Raw genomic sequence first — 10,832 nt, 5'->3', positions numbered from 1 at the left:
TGCTCAGTGGAGAATTTAAAATCTAAACCAAAACACGTTTTGATAGCTACAACAGGCAAAATCTAACCTTAAAACAGAAATGGTATCAATTCCTTGTCATTAATACCTTAGTAGTGCATTGATATCTTGATAAGGAACATTATACAGTAACTTAATATTTTCTTCTTCCTCTATCTGGGATCTTTTATCAGAGGCACTTATAAAGAGTTCTAGTTTTGGCGACGCTATAACAAACATACACATAGTATAATGATATATTTTACTATGCTAACAAAGTATCATTTATAAAGAAATTTTTATAAATTCAAAAATAGGCTATTGGTAACATGATTACCTTTAAAGCATCGATTTTCATTCACAATATTACTTCATTAATCTTAAACAGCAGTTCCATCTACAAAATGTTCTACAGCTTTTTCTTTTTGAAAAGGAGGAAAATAAAAGCAGGTAAGATACTCATAACTTCTAGTTCAACAATATCAACTTCATTTCACAGCATTGATTAGTAGAGAACATTTTCAATTAAAGTGGTATACAAGTTACAAAAATAGAATGATTATATAATGCAAAACATTGTCCTCCATTATGAAGAATGTGTGTGTGTGTGTGTGTGTGTGTGTGTGTGTGTGTGAGTGTGTGTGTGTATACACATATACAGATTTCTTATAAGTTTCACTATTTAAATAGCCCTTATTCAAGTACTTTTTTTCTGGTATCTCTTGAAATAATCACCTTGCTATATTATTTGTAAATACATAAAAAAATAAAAGGTTAATCTAAGGAAAAGTTAAAAGTTTCAGTGTGGTTGACTTAAGTATCAGCCGTTCACTTCAGTGAAAACCTGATGTGAATTCAAAACAGGTTTAGGTGCCATACTAAGTTTAACAACTTAGTCAAAAATATAGATATATTTAAGTGTCAATACTTAGTAAACTTCCAATGTGCTACAGAGACAAATTAAAAGTTTGTATTAATCTATTCATCTATCCACCTAATCTTAAACAATCCCCAGACAAAATTCATTTTTATATAATTAAAATGATACACTAACATACAATATACCTGCTTACAAACACATAGGTAGCCATAAATAAAACTTTATTCTTTAATTTCATTTACAAGCTACCAAGTATTATGTATCGTACACAGTGCTGAACACTTAAATGGTTGTAGTCATGGAAGGATCCAGACTGAATGGAAAGCTGTAGATAAAGAAAAGATAAAAGCAAAGTAATACTGTAACAGAAAGGTGGCAAAAGCATGGCTTTGCCATAATGAAACCAATCAGATTTGTAATTGTACATCAGTTCTGGTTAAAACAAAGTCTGAGCGCCATGCGATTCTCAGCTTTATTGTTTGCAGTCTGGCTAAAGTCTCTATGGTCTGTCTGTCTTTTGCAGTTATTAAAATAAAAAAAAGTTAAAAACTATAGCAGCAACAAGCAAACCCTGTGACAGGAAGGCAAGGGTTAAGAACTAAAAAAAGTTTATACAGTGTGTTCAGGGAAAGTGTGTGCAGTTTATCTTCCATCAGCAGGAGTTCGACTGAGGGATAACATGATTCGGGCAAACCGCTCGCAGAGTTCATGTGTGGAATATGATGGTAACTTCGGTGGTTCATGGAAACCTTTAATCTCAGTAGAACAATCAAGCAGTTTTGGCAGAAAATCCGTCAGCTTCTCTTGGAGGTTTGCTGTAAATATAAACAATTAGATATAGCTAAAGACAGAGAGGGAAAGAAATCATCATCTTCAACATAATTTATTTAGAGTGTGCTCAACTAATGTTTCATTTCAAAATATGTATTACCATTTGGGGGAAAGAGGTAAAATATAAATGGCAAGGCAGTGTGCACTTGGTTTGTAAATAGAAAAAAAAGGGAATGACATGAATGTAAAAATACTATAATGTAATAAAATATTTTTACATGAATGTAAAAATAATATAAAAAATGACAAGAATAAATAACATCTAATTCCAACTATAGTTAATCCCAGCTGAAGTGTCCACTAGCATTGTTTAAACTTACATTCCATTTCTTGTCCAAGATAGGAACACCATCGATTTCTCATATCTTCCACAGCAAGAATATCTTTCTCTTCCATTTCATCCACCAATAACAAGGGCAAAAATGGGACAATAAACTCATTCATAATAATCAAACCATTGTTTACTTCTCGATCCTCTCCAGATTCAAATAGTTCTGCAGCTTGCTCATTTAATTTCTTAATGCATTGAGAAAAAGAAAAAGTTTTGTTTTTAACTAAATAAAAATCCTGTGTTAATACTGAAGACCACAGAAAAAGTATGTTCACAAACAGTATTAGAACAAATGGCAATCAAGAAAAACAATCTCTATCTGTTCTAGCATGAAGTCTCTTAGAAAAAGCTGTGCATACGAGAATAACAGAAACAAGAACAAAAAGAAGTGGGGAAAATACTGTTGTCATGTTTTTAAAGTTCATGTTCAGCTTATAATTTTCTGATTATCACTACAGGCACTATATTTTAATTCTCCAGAGGTGAAATTTCCCCAATTCTAAAATTTGGTGTGCCATCAAAGTAATTAAAAAAAAAAAATTCAGACCCCATATTATCTTTGAAAAACACTTTATCATCTTCTCCATAAATGCCAATTGAATAAGTACTGTTATATTTCTTGAATCTAAAATTTAAAGGTAATCAATTAGCTCATTATTCCTTCAAAAAAGTCTTACTGAGTACATGAGATATGCCAGAGACTATTCTAGATTCAGGGGAACCCAACTGATTAATACAGAAAATTCTCACAGAGTTTACAATTTGGTACAGAGATTAGCAAACTTCTGTAAAGGAGAAGATGGGAAATATTTTAGGCTCTGACAGCGATACAGTTTCTGTCGTAACTACTAAATTCTGCCATTGTTACACAAAGACAGCCATACATAATATGCAAATGAGAAGGTATGACTATGTTTCAATAAAACTTTATTTACAAAAACAAGTGACAGGCTAGAGCACGGGCCAGTTGTGCTGACCCTTGATAGCAGAAGACAGAAATTCATGAGGTAAGAAATATAGACTTAAGAAACAGATAAGGTATTATAGGTATAGTAAAAGTTATAGTATTTAAGGGTTTAGGTGAAATCTTAACATTTAGAGCATGATAGATACGATTTTGAAATATTCATAGTTAAGCTGAATTACAAAATAAAAATTATATTATTTCTCATGTTTATATTTTATCATTCTTGTGTAATTTATATCTTGATTTTGTAGAGAGGCTTATGTTTGTAGTCTAACTCAGCCACTAAGCAGTGGCTTGAGTAAATAAGCAATCTCTTAGCTTCAGTTTCTTCATATGCAAAATGAAATATCGCCTTTTTTAGACAGTGGTTGAGAGGATTAAACAAGAGAAGCCTTTAAGTATCTAGCATAATTTTTACAATATGCATTCAAACTTATAATAGTTACTACCATTCTGAAATTAATGTTATCTGAAAACAACCTAAACATAGTACACCCAAAGCCAAACTTATTCGTCATCTTAGATTCCCCAAAGCCAAACACAAAACTGTAAAGTCAAGCAGTTTTGACAACCCTATTTCCTTCTTTCTACTCATCTAATAGTTACCAGGTCCCTTGATTTCACTTCTTCCGCCATCTTTTATGCCCTCTTCTTCATACCCACTGCACTTCTGTCTTAGTTGAGGCTCTGTCCTTCTTTCCTCTCTAGGGAAGACTTCAATCTCTACTCCTTTCCAGTTCGCCATCTAGTATACTACTTACAGCCAGATTTATTTTCTGACAACAAATGTGACCAAGCCAAACCTACTCAAACTTACAAAGGTACATGAGAATGCTGCATAAGCTTCAACATAGGCTGACATCAACAAGTATTGTTAGCTTCATCACTTGCACCTAACCCTGCTCCTCAGAATCTAGCCCCAGTGGATCTATCTTCATTTTCTGTTGTATACTTTCCAGGTCTTTTCATATGGTGTCCCTTTGGCTGGAACACTTTTCTGCCTTCTCTACAAGGCATAAAAATCCTATTTGTCCATCAAGATCCAGATCAGTGTTCAACTTTTCCCTTAAGGTCGTCCTTGACAACTACAAGCATATTATTTTGCATATTTCTCATAAAGACACTTAATCTGGAATATAAAAATCATTTATGGTACAGACTGAGTTCTTAGGGGATGGCAAATAAACAGGTCTTAACTGTCTCTGTATCCCTCAAATATGACACTCAGCAAATACTCAGTATGAAAAACCCTGAAAGGAACACTAAAATAACCCTCATGCAGTGTCATTTAAATTGCTATGAAACACCAAACTAGGTGTGAATGGTTTAGTATCATAATATGGGGTGAAACATTCTACCATTTTTTTCATGTTTTAAAATAACCATCACGTTTTGGCTATATTTATATTTAAAATAGCTTTACCAAAATATTGCCATATCCCAAACCTTCAATTTTTACATTAAAAATTGCTTTAGTTCATTAAATATATAAATATATACAATTCTGCATTTTTTAAATCTAAAATATACACAATTCAGGTCTTCCTTCTTGGGGAATGATTAAAAACCTTTGAAACTGGCCAAATTAAGAACTATCCTCAATGGATGCTAATCACTAACAATTCAAGCTCTAAAATATACTCAAATGCAATTAAAGCAGCTGAGAGAAAAATAGTAAGATCATCGTCATCTAATATTCTCATTTGAAAATTCTAAAGACATATTAAGATTACAAGTAGCTTATGTAGTTCTACTGCAAGAAAACATTTTATCAGCATACCACTTAAAGTTTTTTAAAGTATACTTAAATCATGTAACTTATATAGGTTGAAAAATCATATACCCTTGAATATCTTTGTGTGTATATATACATATACATATATATTTCTCCTTGTACAGGAAAAAAAAATTGCAGCTTAGGTGTTCACAGTATATAACAGAATGATGTTAATAGTTAACTAAGAATTAAATTTAGGGGTGCCTGGGTGGCTCAGTCGGTTAAGTGTCTGACTTTGGCTCAGGTCATGATCTCGTGGTTCGTGAGTTCAAGCCCCGTGTCGGGCTCTGTGCTGACAGCTCGGAGCCTGGAGCCTGTTTCAGATTCTGTGTCTCCCTCTCTCTGTCTCTGACCCTCCCCCGTTCATGCTCTGTCTCTGTCTCAAAAATAAATAAACGTTAAAAAAAATTAAAAAAAAAAAAGAATTAAATTTAATCAGAAAAATGTATAAAGATGGAATTTGTGATCTTATACATCAAGGTTAGCTGACTTGAGAAATATTAACAAAGTACTCCAGACCTTTAGAAACTAATTTGGTGCTACAAAACTGCTAAAAAGACTTTTTTAAAGTTTATATAACAACAGTAATATTTCTGCACACAGACAGTGAAAATATTTGAGGAAAAAAAACTACCAATGACTAGGTGGGAGAAAAAGGATACTGTATTACAATGAATCATTTAACACTATGTACACCAAATTTACTACTGTATTTTAAAAAACTCAGAAAAATCTATTATTTTTCTGGAATAATAATTGCTCATGGCCTGTGCAGTCCCCCCCTTCTCTCACCAAAAAAGGGAATAGTAGAATAATGAAGAAACCAAAATATAAAAGTAATCATTTTGATCCTATATTAAGAACATTTCTGGTTACCACCTGCAATATTTAGGACCAATAAAGAGAAAAGATAATAAAGAATTGAGTGCATTCCTGCATCTTAAGCGATTATACCCAGATTACATCATGATGATGTCATCATCATGATACTTTCCTCATCAGAGTTTATAGTCAATCACTTCTATAGGAGTCTGGAAAATCTGTTCAGTGTAAGACAAAACAATAACGTAAACATGACCTCCTAAGTACATTCAACTTACTAGTAAACACTCTCTTCTATAATGTGATATCAATTCTTCATCATGTCCTCTGTATCGGCCTTTGGACAAGAGTTCTTTGTTATTCTGATAAGCGCAGATAAAGAACAGCAAGGAATCTATATAACTTAAAAATTAAAAGAAACACAAGGCATTATTTCATCTTTGTAAAAAAAAAAAGTCAACTACAATTATAAAATGCTTAAGTATACATTTAAATTTTGATTATCCAGAACATTACAACAAATGTATCATCTAAAAGCTGTTTTAGCAACAGCCACATCTGAGATCAGGAGATAGTTATGTCATAAAGTAAAAAAACAAAAACAAAAACAAAAAAATGGAGCTAGGCTAGAGGCACCTGGGTGACTCAGTCAGTTAAGCGTCTGACTTCGGCTCAGGTCATGATTTCACAGTTCCTGAGTTCGAGCCCTGCATCGGGTTCTGTGCTGACAGCTCAGAGCCTGGAGCCTGCTTCAGATTCTGTGTGTCCATCTCTCTGCCCCTCCCCTACTCGTACTCTGTCTCTCTTTCTCTCTTAAAAATAAACATTGAAAAAAAATTTTTTTAATGGAGCTAGGAATTAAGAAAAGACTGGGAGGAAAAAGCCCGTAATTATTGAATTCAGGTAGTTCCTCTCTCCTGATTCCCTGATGTCTTCCATTTAGACTGACAGGGAAGTCAAGAATCTACTTTTTTTTAACAACATAATGTCATTTTTGTTTGAAGAAAGGGTCAGATTACTTTGTTTCTTTATCACAAACATCGTGTGTTTCATTCAGTGACTATTCAGGTATTTTTCCGTGTGCACCCATGGTTCTCATCACGGAGAATAACATAATTGGTAGAGGGGAGAATATCCAAAGGAAATGGGGAAGTAGAAATGGAAAAAAAAATGCTTCTACAGCTGAACATTCTGGTGGAATACACACACAAAGAAGAGTGTAGGAACATAACAGCTGGCGGGTCAGTCTTTTATAAAAAGTTTACCAAGCAATATTAATAATGTTACATTAACATAAGTCTATATGTTATGAAGTTCAAACTAAGTTTTAGAAAAGGAGGAGGGTACAAATGTTTGAGGATTCTATTTACCTCTAAAACAGTTATCGTCTCTCAATATGGGGTAAGAAATAAATATAGCTATATATTTGTATAACTGAAATATGAACGATACTAAGATGTCTCCTTTGTGCCAGTTTTTCCAGTTACAACATACCTTCTTATAGATTAATTCAGAAAAATGTAACATTCTAAAAGGCGAAATATTATAAAGAAACACTTTTAAAACTCTAGGTTACATTAAGTTTTTATTATTTAATTTCATGTGCTTAAATATAAATCAATTCTGTACTTTGAATATAAATGTAGAATTGGAAACTAATGTACACATTAATGGCCTCTCATATGACACACTTGAAACTATTTCATAAAAAATAAGTTATTTCATACACTTTTTTGAAAAGGCTTCTCCCAGGAACTTGTTTTTGAGAAAACTTAAGAATATGGGATTTTAGTTTGAAAAAATATAAACATAACCTCAGGTAAAGGTTTTTAGTTTTATTTATGAAAGAAGAAAAGAAGGGAGTGATAATAACATTAAATACTGTTTTACACCACTAAATTAGTCTGCTGGCACATCTGCCTTCTCTTTTATAGCTATTAAGTTTCCTATTAAAGAGTCTCACTGAATGACATTCATATCTGGCCTTCAAGACCTGAGTCACTTCTCTAAGAATAGCTCTGAAACTGTGGCCCTGTTCCAATTTTCTACTGAAGTACACATTTTCCATATTTTATCAACCTTTAAAGTGCTCACAAACATACCTTCAAATAAATCACAGTAAGACTCAGCAGTCCAGGTACCACATTCTTATTTTAAAGTAAAATAAGACCATGTACCCTGCAGACTCTTTTGATCCTCACTTGTACTATTATAAAATTGTGGTTCCTAAAAACATGATTTCACTTCACTATTCACAGACTTGACAATGGCCTATCAACCAGTATTCATTCAAAGTTTTCAAGTTTTGTGTTTTTATTTAAAAAAAAAAAAGTTGGACAGAACCTTTTGACAATATTTTCTAACCGACTAGCTGTGGTAACTACTATATTTAAAGTGTAAAATTAACATTTCTTCTTGTAATATTCCATAAATATTATTTGTCACCATTAACTAATTTTCTAGTTGACCTTTCCAATTTAATAAACATTTGCTACACCAGAATATTCACTTTCTGAATAAGCATGTATTTGAGAATAAGCAAATTATGAAATTTGAACATACTATGAACATACCAAGAGAAGCTAATATAAGAAGTTAATGCAGAGAGCAAAAAAGTGACAGCTTCATCTTTTTAATTCTTACCGAAGAATACTCACCTGATTTCATTAAATTTTATAAGAATACAGATCTCTATTTCAATTTTTTTCTCCCTAGTTAATCGTGTGACCTTGAAAAAGTTACTGCATCTGTGGATGCAATTACTGTGGAGCCTAGTTTATCTATAAAATGGAAATGCCTTCTTGATCTTACTCTGTCCACTTATAAGATCACATTACTATTTATCTTAGAAATACTAATCTCAGCTATCTTAAAGTGAACTTGAATATTCCTATTAAAGAAATATAACTGTGGCCGAAATAAAATAACTCATAAAATGGAGCTACTTATCAAAATAGTTCTCTATTTCAGTGACCAAAGTGAATCACCTTATAAATTACGTGATGACTTGTGTCCAAGTATTAACAGTGTTTTTTAATTCTGTGTAACTTTTAAACTTTGCTAAGTGAAAAAGTGATGGCAGTGCTCACTGTCCACCAAACAGGGCAGCAAGGGCCACCAGCATTTTCCACAAAGACAGCAGTGTCGTGTCTGTACTGGCTGACAGGGTAGCCACTAGCCACAGGTGGCTGGCTACTGAACATTCAAAATGTGGCTAGTATGACTTAGACACTGAATTTTTAGTTGGAAAATTAATTAAATTTAAATTGTCTCATTTGTCTGGTAGCAACCAGGCTGGATAGACAGCACTGCTCTGTGCTGTCATTTAAAAACAAAACTGCATCAATATCGCAGTGAGAGTTTCCTGTACGTTACGTAAAACCAGGAAAGAAAAGAAAGAAAAGAAGGAATTCAATAACTCTTTTAATTGAATACATTATTACAGAGTATTGAAAATACAGCACTTTCTTTTAAATTAAGATCTTTGTCATTTGGATAAATGAGTCTAGTGTGGTCTCAAAACAGAGACTTTTGTTGTCTTTATGTTTTTCAGTAACAGTATACTTAGATTTTCAAGTAGGAAGTTCATAGGTGATACAAAGAAGATTTTTGTCCCAGAGTTCAATTATTTGTTTTCAAATATCTTAAATTTCAGAGGAACTTTTGCTACTGTAAAAAGATTCAAAATAAATGACTAGCTAGTTTTTAATATTTTTTGAAATACAGTAATTGCATTTGAGCATTAAATTTGTTAATTGGTTATTTTCATATAGTGTTTCCTGAGTATTAATTTTTCACTTCCTTGAGCCTATCAAACCGTATTATTACCAGACTGAGGCTTGAAAAAAATGTTTCACGTTATTGATTAGATCAAGTCTATTATTCGTTTAAATTTTAAGTTCATTAGAGTATTCTGTCTTTGACAATTTCTTCTTTGTATTTGTTGCCCTTTATTTCCTTTGTAACTAATTTCCATTTTTTAACTACTCTTAATGCTGCCTTTTGAAGGTTAATTTGGGTGTAATTAGTGATTAGAATTTAACTTTTTAATAATTTTTTACCTATTGACTTTAGACTTCGCTGTGAGATTGGAAGTAAAAAAAATTTACAAATAATGCCTACTGGTTCTCAGTATACTTGTTCTACTCAAAAGTCTACAGTTGTAAATTAATTTTAGATACACAATTATTAAATGAAATAAAGTTATGTGGATTCCATTCCCTCTACCCCCTTTTCTCAAAAACAAAGCAAGAAAACTCATTTGTCTCATTTATCTAATGTATTGTAGGGCCGACACAAACATGCTTAAGAAATCTGGGGGACAACTTGTGGTTTATTTTATGCTAAACATAAGCTCTACTGATTTAAAAATATAACTTATGTTTATATATTGGAGTTGAAATAGAAATTTTAATACAGATTAGATTAAGACATTTTACAAATGCTTTCTAGACAAACTAACTCTACAACTAGTTTCATAGGTGAATAGTGTTCGATTTCAACTCCTTTTACCGTTCTAGTTTTTAAGTTTATATCAGCTCAGTTTAAATAACTTTGCCGGACCCTACAAATTAATAATCCCTGTAAGTATACGTTAGAAGGAAACTAATCTTACTACCAAGCAGTGTGTTATATTACACAGTGAATATCCGTGTTTTGTAATTTAAAAATGATGTAAGGTAATAGTTTCAGGAATGGTTTAAAAACGTGTGGCGACTTGCTTACTTTCAGTGATTCACCAATAAGTTAGAAATATCTATTTTTTAAATATGTTTTTTAAAATGCCTTTTGAACATTTTTAAGCAATGTATTTAAACAATCACATAAAATAAATTACCATGTTTAAATATATATATATATATATATAGTTGTTCTAAAAAAATCACTAGTCAAGTACATTAATATTAAAGGATATGAGTTAAGAAATATGTGAATAAGTAAATGCAAATCAGTGTATAAGTAAATAAATCAATATTTATCCTTTGTTCTTAATAACAATTAAAATAAAAAAAATAATATAGTTTAAGAAGTAGAAACTCCTTTAAAATCATCTGTACCTTAAATGAAAAATGATCTACAATGTGTTTGTAGTCATAATACTTAGAAGACAGCTGATCAATTTTCTATAGCTATAGTTTTTATAGTAATGAAACTTTGGACAAAGAGACATTGGAAACACTGTCTCTGCTTTGAAGTCAAGATTAGACTCAGAAAGAATATGAAAAAG

General features: G+C 31.9%; 1 protein-coding gene across 7 annotated transcripts in view; it reads right to left on the bottom strand.

Moving 5' to 3' along the window:
* Positions 1 to 245: 245 nt before the first annotated feature.
* USP25 (ubiquitin specific peptidase 25) overlaps positions 246 to 10,832 on the bottom strand; it is a 151,232-nt gene continuing 140,645 nt past the window's right edge. For all 7 annotated transcript variants that reach the window (XM_058731764.1, XM_058731765.1, XM_058731763.1 and 4 more), the window contains 3 exons: positions 5,884 to 6,007; positions 2,029 to 2,224; positions 246 to 1,692 (listed from right to left, as the gene is read on the bottom strand). In XM_058731764.1, coding sequence (XP_058587747.1) covers positions 1,520 to 1,692; positions 2,029 to 2,224; positions 5,884 to 6,007 — 493 coding nt within the window. In that variant the 3' untranslated portion in view covers positions 246 to 1,519. The remainder of the gene's footprint in view (positions 1,693 to 2,028; positions 2,225 to 5,883; positions 6,008 to 10,832) is intronic.

Source organism: Neofelis nebulosa, chromosome 5, assembly GCF_028018385.1.
Source record: "Neofelis nebulosa isolate mNeoNeb1 chromosome 5, mNeoNeb1.pri, whole genome shotgun sequence".
NCBI lineage: Eukaryota > Metazoa > Chordata > Mammalia > Carnivora > Felidae > Neofelis > Neofelis nebulosa.
Note: the sequence above shows the minus strand (reverse complement) of the source record. Positions and strands in the feature narration are given on the sequence as shown.